The sequence below is a fragment of the Pleuronectes platessa genome, chromosome 21 (genome assembly GCF_947347685.1).
Source record: "Pleuronectes platessa chromosome 21, fPlePla1.1, whole genome shotgun sequence".
In the NCBI taxonomy this organism is placed as follows: Eukaryota; Metazoa; Chordata; class Actinopteri; order Pleuronectiformes; family Pleuronectidae; genus Pleuronectes; species Pleuronectes platessa.
In genome coordinates, this window is record NC_070646.1 from 5,693,671 (window position 1) to 5,708,658 (window position 14,988).

At 41.3% G+C, this 14,988-nt stretch overlaps 1 protein-coding gene across 2 annotated transcripts; it reads left to right on the forward strand.

Moving 5' to 3' along the window:
• Positions 1 to 5,389: 5,389 nt before the first annotated feature.
• Positions 5,390 to 13,088, forward strand: LOC128426370 (gap junction gamma-1 protein). 2 transcript variants are annotated; one of them, XM_053413215.1, is made up of 3 exons: positions 5,390 to 5,763; positions 6,692 to 6,765; positions 10,652 to 13,088. In XM_053413215.1, exon 3 carries the CDS (start codon positions 10,698 to 10,700, stop codon positions 12,072 to 12,074), a length of 1,377 nt encoding a protein of 458 aa, XP_053269190.1. In that variant the 5' UTR covers positions 5,390 to 5,763; positions 6,692 to 6,765; positions 10,652 to 10,697; the 3' UTR covers positions 12,075 to 13,088. The 2 variants fall into 2 exon arrangements, with proteins under 2 accessions (XP_053269190.1, XP_053269191.1); XM_053413216.1 differs by having other exon boundaries at positions 5,390 to 5,759.
• Positions 13,089 to 14,988: the final 1,900 nt, after the last annotated feature.

Below are 14,988 nucleotides of genomic sequence, written 5' to 3' on the forward strand. Positions count from 1 at the left end.
TTCTGCTGTGTGTTTCATGACTGTTATTCTGTTCTATTCTATTCAGTTCTATTCTTGTATTCTCGCACAGTTCAGTTCCTACTCCTAACCCATCGATTAGGCCCCTCAGCAAATAATATTTTTATAATTATAAAGATAACTCAGTATATATATATATATCTTTATTATAAACTACATAATTCCATGTCAAAACTGTGTTTTGGGAAAAGAGTCAATGTTTTTGAAAATAGTGGAGGATATGTCAGTTGAGTTTAAAAGAGGATGACAACATAGAAAAGCAGCATATTTAAGAGACATGACACCTAAGTAAAAGGGGCCAATCATTTATCATTATACTGGAATGTACTGTTTTTGCTGATGTCACTGGTTTAGGGGGAGACAATGTCAAGCCAGTGTCAGAAAGAAACTGAAAGAAAGGCACGCGCAGGGAAGTGATTTAGGAGAAGTGACAGTGAAGCTTGTTCTATCTGCTCTCACTTTAATTGGTGACATGTTGATTTAGTTGCAGAGACAGAAGAGGACAGAGGAGACCTGGAGTGAGAGGAGTCATCTGAACCACTTTCTCAACTTGCAGGACTTCGGACAGCCAGAGGACAGCGTGAAGACAGACGGGAGGAATTAGATGAGAGTGTATGAGGACACAGACAGAAGTGTGGAGGTGGCAGGGTCAGTGGAAAGACAGTCAGCGTGATGGAGGGAGCAGAGGAGAGAAGGACAGTAGCACTGAGCTGAGATGATATGAGAAGACAATGAGATGAATAAACATGTCACCACCACCACAACCAAGGCGGTCCCACAAAGTGGATGCAGACTGGTGGGTGCATGTAGATAGGAGATAGTGTATGAGTACATTACAGGGGGCGGCTGTGGATCGGGAGGTTGTCCACTAACCAAAAGTCCATGGTTCAATCCCTGGCTCCTCCAGTTGTATTCTGAAGTGTCTTTGGGCAAGCTATTGAACCCCAAATGGCCCCCTGCAAGTGTGTGATAACAGTTCAGCATCATTAACTATGAAGGACCACTGCTTAGGATTTAGGGGCATCAAGTGGTGAAGTTTCGTATTGCAATCAACTGAAAAGCCTCACATCAGCCTTCCTTTCCCAAGCTTGATTGAGAAAGTCTGGTGGCCTTAAAATGTGAAAGGCCCTGGTTTGTACATTCTGGGTTACTGACAAAAGATGGCAACATTTAATTAAAGTCCAGGTTGAAAAACAGCACTTCTTAGTTTCAGGTGATCATACGCAAATGAAAACATAATTTTGAAAGTTACATTTCAAATCTTCGTTGAGCAATAAAAAGTAAAAGGATTGCAGTGTGCACATTTCACCTGCATGCACTCAACTGCCACTTAAACATAATTGTCGTCAAAGATACGGGTCAATTAGGTGCAACAGGGCCCGCTTCTGCAAAAACCTAGTACCTGCAGCCAAAGCAGCATTAAATAATACATGATCCCACTTCTAACCCGGCTCTTTTAATGTCAGTCAATGTTTCATGTCAGTGAGAGGTCCATGATTGTTGCTGTTGCTACTATAACTACGTAGTATTTAGATAGATAGATAGATACATAGAAAGATGGTGGATAGAGGTCGCTCTGTTGTTTGTTTCCTGGGGAAAATGTCAGGCCTGATTCTTAGGGAATGAGAAAAAATGTATATGTATATATTATATTTAGATAGGCCCATGAAACCTTTTCAAAATAAATACCCTATTTAATTGAGATGCACCTAAATCATTTCATACTAAGGCCATGATTAGTAAGGAGGGGTCAGAGGTGGACATTTCTTTGTTTAAAAGGATCACAAACCCAAAAGTTTGGAAACGTTTTATAGCAACTGTACACACGTGCTGACCAGAGGATGGCGCCAAATCTCTATGTGCAGCGAGACACTTATTGTCAGTTACAAGTCCTTGAAGCTGTTGCATTGGATTAATAAGGAAACCAAGTGACACGCTGCAACATCAGCAGATCTGGCGTGAAGTCATGAAACCGCTCTCAGGGAGTATGTGACAGCCGAGGCTCCAGGCTGTGGTGATGGAGATGACGTGGTGCGTGCTCCGTGTCGTCATGTGAGTTTGAGAGGCCGCTGACGTCAGAGGGTAAATATGTTGATTCAGGTTTTTAACTTGTGAGGAACAAAGTCGATTTCGGGCACATTCAGCCTCCATCAACCTCTACGTAACCTCTCCTCCCTTTCTTCTATCACGTCCGGCAGTCCAGACAAACATAATCCAGGTGTCCAGCTCTGCATCCAATCACGTCCACATTGTTCTCTCTTCACATCTGATTTCATCTTTCTCCGTTTATTCGATCCCTCCGGTGATCCCAAAGCCTTTGTTGTCGTCGAGGATCATATGTTCTTTTGTAAACTCTTGATCTAATGATTTTAAGTAGATCTGAGGTTCTGCATGCTTTTCTTTTTGATGCATTTGTTTTGAAAAAAACCTTCCGACCTTTTATCTGCAGTATTTTTTCAGCAGGGAAGAAATGATAAGTTATTGGAAGAACATATAATCAATCGAGGCCTTGACTCCCTCTGCTGTCGTCCACCTCTTCTCTTTCCAACAACAGCCATCACTCTTCGGAAACCCTTCTCTGTTAGCATCTACAACGCTCGGCTCAATCGGTCCGACCGGGATTGATCCTTCAATTTAGATCCAATTGAGCCTGACGTTGTTAGGGGACAAAGTACATGCTGTGTCTATTATGGTCAAATAGGCAAAAGATAACTTGCTGCCAGACCCAATTTCCAACGACCTCTGGAGGTAAGTGAATGGATAGAAAACCCAATTAACATCAGCCGGCGGAGAACAATGACGAATTGTATTTGAGGGTCTCACTCGTGTTGTTGCTTCCCGTCAATATCCAGATACCAGCTGATGCGGCCGCTCCCACACCAATACACACACTCTGCTGTTGAAATGCTTTAAATTGCCAGGGCCATCCGATGATTGGCTTTATGGATAACCCCATTGATTTTCCTCCATTCAATTTACTCATTCTGAGGTGAAAGTTAACTCAATTAAGGGACTTGAGGCTTGTAAGAGGTCACTCTGAATCAGGATGCATGCTTCCTATGCCAAAACGCTCTCAGGCTGATTAGGGCTGTAAGTGTTTCCACTCCTGTGTGTTTGATTCTCCTGCTGATAGTTTAGGGATACAATGCCAGCCAAAAGTCAGAGTAATAGCTCTGAGCGGTGGCGCTCCACCAAAAGACAGCAACAGATGGTGAGGGGAGTAGAAGAGGGGAGTGTCTGAGCTCACAATTGTCTAAGGTCCTTGAGATGAACAGTAAAGATAAAACTGAGACTCTTTGGCTTATTTCATTTTTTTGCAGCCCTAGGAGAAACACAATGTTTGAATTGTGTCTGCGAGTCCTTGAAGATGTTCAATATCTCGAATGAACCTCATTGTGAGGCTTCGTGTATTCATGCGTTATCTGCGGAGGCTGCAGCAGTGTGACGAAAACTGAGAAGAGGCCATGCATTGTGGGATCTTATAAAATGTTTTACCTTGAGGCGCATCTCGTGGGGGCCTACGAGGTAGAATAAGTAGCTGAAATATATCAGAGCCACATGCTTTTGCAAAAGTGGCCATTTGTGTTATTAAAGGGACATTGCTTGCAATTTAGTTTTGCACTTGCATGATTCTTAAAATTAGTTTCCTTGAGCTTCCATGCCTGTTAACTGTCCTCAACTTTAAAATTCACACCCCAACTGTATCCAGGCTGATTATATCAAGAGGGTAATTTTTTTAAGGCTTCTAGAAAGCTCCCATCAGAGCGGCAGATGACATAATACAGCTCTTTTTAACAAGCCGAGTGGTATTCTCCATGACGAGCGACCTTTTATGTGTGGTGTTGGTGGAGCATCCCTTTCAGGCGGCTTGTTGAGTGCATTGTGTGAAAGCAGAAGGCTAAAAAACAACAAGTTTTACAGTTCCACGGTCAGTATCCAAAGACCGGTGGAAGAAGATGAGACAAACTCCTGGTGTCTGTTCAGTGTCAGGCTCGGCTTAACGAAAACAATGTGGTAAATAAAAAGCATGTGTTTGACTGAAAAATCTTGTCTTTGCCCTTTTCACAAAGCCCTTGCTAATGTTCGTACAGCCAGGACTAGAAGGAACTGGAGGGAACCGAACTGAAGGGTGTGTAGATGATGGCGTCTCCGACATGCTCTGCTGCGGTGGAAGCTACAAACCCTAATCCATTGCAATCCAGAGCTTTGTTGACAAAGCAGCATATGTGCATCTGATCCGTCTGGAGAGCCAAAATGATCATAATCTTACAATCCTCAGAAGTATGTCTACAGAACCTGTTTGGACAGTGGCTGTGCAATGCGTCTTCATGGGAAACTTTTATTTAAAAAACTAAGCCTCTTCCTTGTATTCAAACTTCCTTGTATTTGCAGCCAGTGCTGAAGACATAAAGAAACAACAGTGAGTTATTGATTAGAGGTCATGCCACTAGTACGTGACTCTGACTAAAGTTTAAACAATATGAAGAAAAAACTGTAGTCTTAATTTAGATATATTAAAAACATCATATGTCCCCATGACGTGTATTAATTGGATACAAGTAGTATATAAAAGTAATTTGCCTGATGTAGACGTTTGGTAAAGCAGGATCACGGCATTTAACAGTTATTATTCAACAATCTCAAGAGGGAGAAGTGTTGCCTTAGGTTGCTATGAAAATCACACACAAACACACACACATACACCCACACACACATATTTGTCCAGCCATCCTTATTAGGACTTCACATTGACTTCCATTCATGGTGAACAGCCAAACCAAAACCTTATCACTAACCGTAACCACGGCCAATTCATGCCAAGCCCTAACTTTAACCTAACCAAAACTCACATAACTTATCAATAACCTTAACCATAGTTACTACTTACCTAACAATGACCCTGACCCAACCTAAACCTAACCTAACCCTAGACCTTAATTAACCTAACCACAACTCACATAACTTATCAATAACCTTAACCATAGTTACTACTTACCTAACAATGACACTGACCCAACCTAAACCTAACCTAACCCTAGACCTTAATTAACCTAACCACAACTCACATAACTTACCCATAGCCTCAACTATAGTTACTACTTACCTAACCCTGACCCCAACCTAAACCTAACCTTTACCTAACCACAATTCACATAACTTAACCATAACATCAACCATATCTACTACTTGCCTTAACCTGACCTAAACCCAAACTTGACTGTACCCTAACCTTCACCATAAAACACTTCTTCATCTTAAATTTGCAATGATTCACATTGTTATCCCAATGAGGAAGACAAGATTTAGGTCCTCACAACATGAGTAACACACAGACACACACACAAAGAGACACACACAGACACACAGACACACACACCCTGCCCACACCCTCCTCTGCCTCACTCAGTTTATCTTCTTCCTCCGCTCACTCAAACCCAGCTCCCGCTCTCTCTCCCTCCCTCTCTCTCTCTCCCTGTGTCCACCTCTCGGTCCAGTCTCCGTGAACAAAACTACATTTCAACACTTCGACCGGGGAGAACTTCACTTGCCCGAAACCTTGCGGGACATTTCCCCCCGTGGGCGAGACCCCCGTTCCGTTGACGGTAATTCGGCGATGAAGATTTCCACCGTGTGTCACCGGATGACTGGTGTATTCCAAACGTGCATCCGGTTCTTGTCTGGCGGACGGGAGCGGCTCCAGATGTGGGTCTGAAGGAGGCGAGGACACGGCTGTGGTGAGGGTGGGTGAGTTAATGGCGCTCTCCTCTGCTACTAATTTACCATTTATTTAAAACAAGAACTAGTGGGAAACTGTGGAGGGAAAAAAACTAAATCAAAAACAACGGGTTTAAATCTGTTTCCAGGTCAGTTAGGAAGAATTTTGAGCTCGTGCTAAGTTCGTTGAGTTAGCTTGTTGGCTGTAAGTAACATTTACCTGTAGGTTCGTTTACCTGAATGTTAGCTTTGCTAGTTATGTTGTTATTAAGTGTTAAGTTCATATTGTGTGATGTGTGTTCTTTTAAATTATTTATAAGAGTTACTAAGCATCCTAGTTCATCAAGTTTAAAAACTCACCGACCATATTCTCTTCGTAACTTTGACAGTTGGCTTAAAAGCTGTAGTTGCAAGGGTCTTAACTTTCTATTTCCGGTTTCAATCAACCTGTCATGTATTTATTTTAAATGTATTGTTTATTACAATCTAATAAATACATGTTAAAAAAAATGATGTTTCCCCCAAAAAAGTTTTACCCAAAGTTTTTTAATTAAACTATAATAAGTATCTATACGTTCAGATTATGTTATAAGTGCCTTTAGAGAATAATCTATCTTGAGAGTGCGCTATAACACCGTACAGTTAATTTATATTAGGCATTTATTCGAATCTTAATCTAATAATTTAACGTGGATCAAGGTTTTGCAAGATTTTTTTCAAGGAGATATTTATTTGGAAAAAGCTCTGCCGCCTTTAAAAAAGATGGTATTGTGTTTACCTTTTTATCTGCAGTAAATGAAAAAGTATATAATAAGCAATAATAACTCGACAAAGTACACTCTTTAAATAAAAGCTTTTAAAAACACAATTATTCCGTGAATTCACAACTATATTTCCAGCTATAAAAGCGTTGAGGAATTTGATGAAACTGATTTGTTTCTCTGTGTTATCTTTACAGCCACATTGGGGCTTGAAATTGCTCCAGATTTGGGCTGGGAAAACCAAAAGGACCGAAGGATATAACAAGAAGAGGTAATAAGGATTATGAGTGAATTTCATTAGCTGTAAGAACACTAAGTTTTGGAGCTTTTTTTAATAATTTGAGATTGGCTGAAGAGGTTGAGAGGGAGGAGGAGCCGCAGCAGAAAAAGTGTTGCTGTAAAATAGGAGTCAGCTGTTCATAAAATTACTATTTCTTGTCCGCAGACCTTGATGTGTACATATTTGTGTGTGTTAGATAATAAACAGATTTTACAAGCAATTTCTCACTATCATTTGCATAAGTAATAAGTAAGAAAGCTCCTTGTAATCAAATCTGCACTAACATTAAAGGGATGGTGTTTACTTCCACTGTAAAATTACATACAACTAATATGCACTTGGGCGGTAATTCTCCAGTTGCCCCTCTGGTTGTTCTCTCCACTAAGTTTTCCAGTTATAGTGTTGACTTTCTGCAGGTGGACAAAGAAGCTGTCTTTGCTAGAGGCTTGTGTCAAAATCAAATCATGTTATACATACCGCACCATCCGTGTGCGTTTTGACATGTTGTGAGTGTTTGACTCACAAAGTGACCTTAACATACCCTGCAGGCTTCATGTCTAAAGCAGTTGTCATAGTTATACAGATAAATGCTGAATTGTAAGTTTGGGTAAAGTACACAGGCAGCACTTATTGTAACTTTACGTCTTGGCACAATATTTTATTCCAATAAGTTGGCCAGGATGTGAAAGAAATGTGGTTATGGCTGGATCAGTGCTTGATTTAAAGGTATAGATATGTTCCGCTTGCTGCTGCCATCATAATTGTTATCTCTGCCAAGGATAAGATGAGGACAGGAATTTTTCTTTTTATCAGTATCTTTAATATTGCAAGATAGGGCTTTTTTTTACATTATCACAGATTTCCCAGGGAATAATTCTATATAATTAGATATATAAATTAAGGGTTTATACTGCTTAGCGTGACACCGACGTGGTGCATGATGTAGGACGTAAGCCGCACACTTAATGTTTTATGTTAGCACTTACTGGCAGTGTCTTAAAGCTTATTTTGTCCCTGGATCACAACATCAAAGCTACTGTACCTTGACTATCTTCGTAAGTCATGACAGGTGTGTCCACTTTGACTATGTGTTCATAGTTTACCTGGCACGTCCCCTGTGGGTCATTCGCTCCTCTCATTTCCCCATATTTCCTCATCAGCTTTCTACGGTGTACTGTGTGTAATCAAGAAAAAAAACTCTCCTAAAAATACTAACAAAAAACAAGTGCAGTGTCAGCATCCTACAAACATTTTACAGTTGCCTTTCAAGTTAAGAGTGGGTAAGCGTTTCGTACTCAAAAGATAGATGTTGGGTGGAGCATCACTTTAACAGCTTCGAAAGGAAACCGCAGCCCTTGAAATTCACAGCCTGGAGCCTTCACAGATATGCATGTACATGGGTGGCTGCTCTTTTAACTCTTTAACGCTCCTCAAATAGTTCATTTACTAGCACCGTAGGAAAAACTGGAGGCTGTTGGTCTGAGGTTGGAGGACATCTGGAGATAGGGCACTGTACCAACTTCTGGCTTTCAGTGTGGCACTGCCATCCGCCTTTGCTAGGGACGTGGTTTAATGCAAAAACATGTAGTGTCTGTGTGGTTTATAACAGATTTTAGTTGTTTGTTGAAGGCGACTCTGGTTTGCTGCATGTTTTAACAAGAGAGAAACAAAACTGAACGGTACTTTTGAGTGTTTGTGTTTCTGATAAGACTGATTTTGATCTGTTTAGTTTAGTAATTTGATGCTACAATAACTGGAAGGTTGACTCGCAGTTGGTTGAGCCTGTGTGTATCTGTGACTATACTGTGCAGTGAGAGACGCCAGCCTGTCTATTAGAAAGTTTTCCTACATTTTTGTACAATGAAAGGAAGTGGTGAGGCACCGTCAATCTATATTTATTGTGTCTGTGCTGGGAGGATGAAGCCCCTATTTCCTGTCCCAATACACTAAGGATGGGAATGTTGCTTTCCCAAGGGGACCTCTGCTAGCTGGGTCAAATCTATAATAGGTTGTTGAACAAAATGACTGAATGATCCACACAATGTTGAAATTAACGTCAGTTAAAGCGAAACAAACACACACAAGGAAACAGAATGATCATAGCGCTGTCAGAGAAATCACCTAACCCCTTCTTGTTTCTGACAGGTCTCTGCATATCACAGTGCCTATCTACCCACATTGCTACCATTTGACCTACATTTGTATTTTGTACATGTTATTATGAAGGTAACCATGTATTCTATAACTATCCATATATTTTATGACCAAAAAAGCACTTACATGGGCTTTACTTAGTCTTAGTGATGGTCTTTGCTGATGACCCGAAGAAAGGAGTGTTCCCAATCTCTCGCCCTTCGCTATAGACTCTTGTTTGGGTGTTGATAGCTGTGCCACTCGGTCTCCAAATAGTATGTTACACAACTGGGCCAGATGTGCAGTTTTAAAGGGCTCGTGACTCTTAATGAGACAGTCTGGATTTTTTTTCTTCACACAGTGAGGAACATTGTTAACTCTGGTGTTAGCAGCAGCTGGTCATGTTGTCCTGAGAAACCCTTTCCACTGAGTGGTTTTGTTAAAAGATATAGCATTTTATTACATTGCACTATAATTTGTAGTTGCCATTGCTTAGCATAAGATTAATAAATCTCCCCCCGAACAACCTTTTTTGATTGTTGTAATTACTCAAATATGACACAGAGTTAAATGCAGTGATTATGTCAATAATACTTTAGATCGGCACGAGTGGAAAAAAATTACTTATATAACATCTGGACAGTCAGATGTTGTTATGACCTACTGTAAAAATTAAAGGCTCAGGGGCATCTAATGAACAATAGACATCCCATTGTCGTCATTACTTTCCTATATTGTGGAAATGTTTAAACACAAGCTTAAGAGCACAGCTCCTGGCCTATGAGGGTACTGCTACTGTGGGAAATGCACTTTTTGATAAGCAGATACAGGAAAGACAAAGTACTTGTCAGTGATGCATTTCAAATCAGTGAAAACTGAACTATGTTTCCTGGTTGGTAGGTGTGCTCTCAGTTCATTCAGAGAACTCACGTTCAAACATGTATTGCAGCATTAGAACAAGTTTAGTGTTTGGCATCTAGGCTCCAACTTAATCACTCCCCCATATGATTACATAGGAATGATGTGAGTGATGACCAAACACTTGTAACCCCCCTGTTGGAGCCTACAGGTGGATGCTGGGGTGGTGGAGAGGGGCTGAAGCAAGTGATAGCAATACTGCAGCAGCAGTGCGAGCAAAGGGGATGAAGGGAATTTTTCTCTCTCCTTAAATAGACCACCTCATGAGGTGGGTGTGTATGGTTGTGGATAGTGAGGTATGTCACATGATGTATGTCACATGATTGGCGCAGCGCAGCTCGAGTTGGCTGCCTGAACTAGCTCGCCGGCGTCGCTCCATTTCTGGCAGAAACTAATTGTGTGCTGTTGAGCCATCTTGCCACGCTCATTTAAAATTACTCCAGAATACGTAGATTTTCGCCACTTTTGAAATTTCTGCGAACTTTGGTGAGTTTTTGATTATGTTAAAGCCCTCAAAAAGCCAATTAATTTGTCCAAAAATAATAACAATCATTACAATTTCAGTAGCGCCTATACTCCTTTCCAGTTTTCTCTGTACATTTCATATGCTGTTAATGCTAGGCTTGGTAACTTTGGAAAAGCTAGAGGAGGATACACTTTGAAAAAGGCAACTGCAACGTCCCATACATCCCATCAGCCCACTCGTCAAAACTGAATAGTTCTAACCAGATAATGTTCTTGTCTTTTACTTCTATTTTGCTGTCAGGAGACCTAAATAAATTGTGAATATTAATGTGGATAGTAACCATTTCTGCTCTCTCCCCAGGTGAGTAACAGGAGGTGTTGGTTGCTGTAGAATCTGTGCCACTACCATGAGCTGGAGTTTCCTGACTCGTCTGCTGGAAGAAATCCACAACCACTCCACGTTTGTGGGCAAGATCTGGCTCACCGTCCTCGTTGTTTTCCGCATTGTGCTGACGGCTGTAGGAGGAGAATCCATCTACTATGATGAGCAGAGCAAGTTCGTCTGCAACACGGGTCAGCCGGGCTGCGAGAACGTCTGCTATGACGCCTTCGCTCCGCTCTCGCACGTCCGCTTCTGGGTCTTCCAAATCATCCTGGTGGCCACGCCTTCACTCATGTACCTGGGCTACGCGGTCAACAAGATTGCTCGGGCAGAGGAGCGGGCTGGCGGTGGGGCAGGTAGTGGATTATCACGGAGGAAACTCCAGAAGCATTACCTGGGGGGCAGAATGCAGCACAGAGGTATTGAAGAGGCTGAGGACGACCAAGAGGAAGACCCGATGATCTATGAAATGACAGAGGTGGTGAGTAATGGTGCAGCAAAAGGAGACAGTGGTGAAGAACAAGTAAAGGTCAAGGCGCGGCATGATGGACGCCAGCGTATCAAAGAAGACGGGCTAATGCGTATTTACGTGTTTCAGCTCTTGGCCCGCTCTTTGCTGGAGGTGGCGTTCCTGTGCGGACAGTACTTCCTGTATGGATTTGCAGTACCTCCGATCTACATGTGCGCTGACCAACCCTGCCCTCACAGTGTGGACTGCTTTGTGTCTCGCCCCACTGAGAAAACTATCTTTCTCCTCATCATGTATGTCGTCTCCATGCTCTGTCTGGCTCTCAATGTATGGGAGATGCTTAACTTGGGCATCGGCACCATCTGTGAGATTGTACGCACCCGCCAGGTGCAGCTCCCCGATGGAGAGTTGTACGGACTGTCACATGACCATGGAGCTCTGAAAGAGGCCGGATTGGGCGGAAGGGATTACCACAGTTACCCTTATTCTTGGAACCCATCAACAGATCCACCAGGGTACAATATCGCAATCAAGCCTACTATGTCATCTACAAAGAACCACGACAAACCACTGCCCATCACCGACCTGGCTAATTCTAAGATGGCATGCCGACAGAACCACGTAAACAATGCTCAAGAGGAGCTTCAGCACTACTCCAGAAATGATGACAACTTGGGCAGAGAGGGGGTGGAGGATGCCTCCAGATGTGTCCAGAAGGACATCGGTCCATCTCAGAAAATGCTGGAGGCAGAGAGTCCGGCCTACCAGCACCTTCAGAGCCACAATAATAATAACCACAGCATTCCTCACCGGGATCGTAAACACCAGCAGGTCCACAAACAAGCCTCCAGCAAGGCCGAGGCAGACAGAGGCAGCAGCCTCACCAGTAGTAACAGCAAATACGGAGTAGTGAAGGGTTCCGAGTGGATCTGAAGGACAGAATGTGACTTCTTTTATTTCTTAAAATCAGTTTTTTTTACTCTTCAGATCAACACATATTTACATCGTGTATTAAATTGTATTAAAAAAGGAGGGGGTAGCTACTTTACATTATTTTCAATGACATTTAGGCAATTTAAATAGTAAGTTAAAATTAGAACCGCCCTGTACCAGCCCACTGAAGCTCTTTCCAATAAAAACAAAACCTAGACATCCATACTGATGATAAATTGCACACTTAATGCAAGTCTATTCCAAATAAAATTGGGTGTTAACAATTATCAGCTTGTGCTTTACAATTTTATTTTATTTTCAGGATTACATTTTGTTTAATGTCTCTGGAGGATGTTCATGTCAACTTAAATTTAGTTTGGATATAAAGTGCAGAGTCAGCTTTGCTGAAACCTATGGTGCCTTATGTAAACAGCCAAAGAGCTGCTTCCCACTGACTCTGCATCACTTCCTGTTCAACTGTTCAATAATTACTTTTTACACAATGTGCTCATCACTACGAACTGATAACAGGAGCCGGCTTCATGTGGCTAGTCTTCATGACTGGCCAGGTGTATAAGCAGTAATGCAAAAGTCGATCTTTATTTTCACCAAACTTTCATTGTTTTCAACACTATGAAGAAAAACGATGTATGTTGTCATTGGCTAAATTGACAGTTTTTCTTGTTTTCTCTTTAATATATTGTTCAATGGATGTTAGGCAAAGGTTAATGACCATAATTTGTTGTTCGTAGTATTTTTGTTGGCCTGTTGCTTTTAGACACGTGATGTTTGTGCCATGAAGGTTTTCTCAACCTTTCTTTATTCTGGCATCTGGCCTGGATTTTTACATTTTTTGTATTAGTATGAAAACTTCCTTGTTATTGATACCTAATTTCACTTTCAGATTTTCACATTGAAATGCCATGAAGCCCAGCCATTGTTTAATTTTGTCCAAAGTATTTTTATGAACAAAAGGGTGCATGTTTTGAATAAAGACTTTATATTTGTCTCACATTTTGACAATGTTGTCGTCATGAAAGGTTGTAAAACCTTAAACAAATGAATTAATTTAATCCATTTGAAGATATAGATCACAGATGATAAGTAGAGACAATTGAAGGTGCCACTTTCTTCACAGGGATGACTGTGTATCCCTGTGGCACACTGCCCTCTGCTGGGCAGGGAGGATAAGATTTTCTTCTTTTTCTTGAGGAAAAAGTATTTACATTATCACATTTTACCCCCTGTTGAAGGAGCAAACTAATATAATTATATATATCTGAGAGAGAAGTAACAAAGTGGCTAAGTCACGTAAGAACAACCTATTCCTGTTCAATTGTTTAAACCATCTCTAACTGAGTCAGAGTGAATCACACTCGATAACCATCTCAGCAAGCAAGTGTTGAAACTGACAGGGAAGTTGCTGCTGGATACACATTCTTTTGGAAAACAATAGTGCAACCTTATATATACAGTCTATGAGTGCAACCCATACACGCCCAAACTGAGTATATGCCTATTAGAGGCTTGTCTGATTCAAGTTTAGCTTCTCAGGTTGACTTCCACTTCATGCACAGACCGGGTGAGGCCTCACTACCGCACGAATCTAACAAATCCCTGGATCTTTACTGCTTAATTTCCAAGCAGTCTGCTGCAGCTTGTTTCCATGTGATGTCCTGAGGCTGCCCCCTGCTGGTTGCTGGGTTCCTCTGCTGCTCTTGCTTGGTTTGTGCAGCTTGTGATTAACTAAAGTTGTCCATGAAAGAAAATCTTTATTATCCTTCAAGGGCAATTTGATGTACAACCAGCAATCAGTGCACGACAAAAATAAACCAATGTATACAATGTATACATTGGTTTAACAAAACAACACAAAAACCCTATAGGTTAAGTAGCAGGGGGAAATTAGCTTTTAATAATTAATTGATAAGTCTACCAACAGAAGATTACACGTCAACTAATTAGATTTTCTAGAAACATTTCATTCTACTTTTAAAGCAACAATTCCAAATGTTTGCTGCACCCATTTTCAAAGGTTGTGATTTGACACTTTTCTCAGTAGGATTTTAAACTCTTTGTTTGACAAAACAATCACTTCAGGGTAAAAGTAACCCACAGATATAATCAACATTGTCCATCATTTTAACAAGATGTCAAAGATTAATGCAGAAATACTGATTAATCAAAAGTGAAAATCGTATTTAGTTCACATTAGCTTAGAGGAGGCAAATATCCCATTATTCTTAATGTTGGAGTCATTTAGATTTTCCTCCTCTCCATGTTTCTTGTTTTATTTCTTTCCCTTCTCTCTCTCCGTCTATCTGCCCTCCTCTCCCATTCACAGTATTTCTGACCCTCGTGTCATTCTCTCTCTCACTCTCTCCCTCCCTCTTCGTCCCCCCCTGCCGTCTTTCTCTCCCTCCACTCCTCTCACAGAGAAACCAGGGCTGTCAGGACACGCTGAGCAAGCCCTTCTCTCTTTGAGCTTTACCAAACGTTTGCATCTTGCAGTGAAGTCCTCACTTGACCGGGAACACATGCCTACACCCCGAGGATCATTGTTGTGTCATCTATTTATCATTCTTAACCCACTGTGCTTTTGTAAAAGTGCTTTTCCACACAACCTGTTGTCTTATCTACCAGGCTACTTGCCATTCTTTACTGTTTACAACCATGCAACAATTGTTTTAGAACATTCTTGACTTTGCCAAAGCAACATTTTTCATATCTGATAGATTTTTTGCTTTTTTATTTAACCTCATTATAGTCTTCTTCACTGACAGGCTCCTATTGACAGACAAGTCAACCTCGATTTATAAGTTAACTGTCAACTCTCACTCGAATTTTTTGACTAAATTGCAAGTTCTATAAACATTTAAGTGTCCTTGTGTCTCACACAGTTCTTTCTATACTG

Coding starts and splice junctions, on each gene's coding strand:
- LOC128426370 (XM_053413215.1), top strand. CDS start 10,698: ATGAGCTGGAGTTTCCTGACTCGTCTGCTGGAAGAAATCCACAACCAC.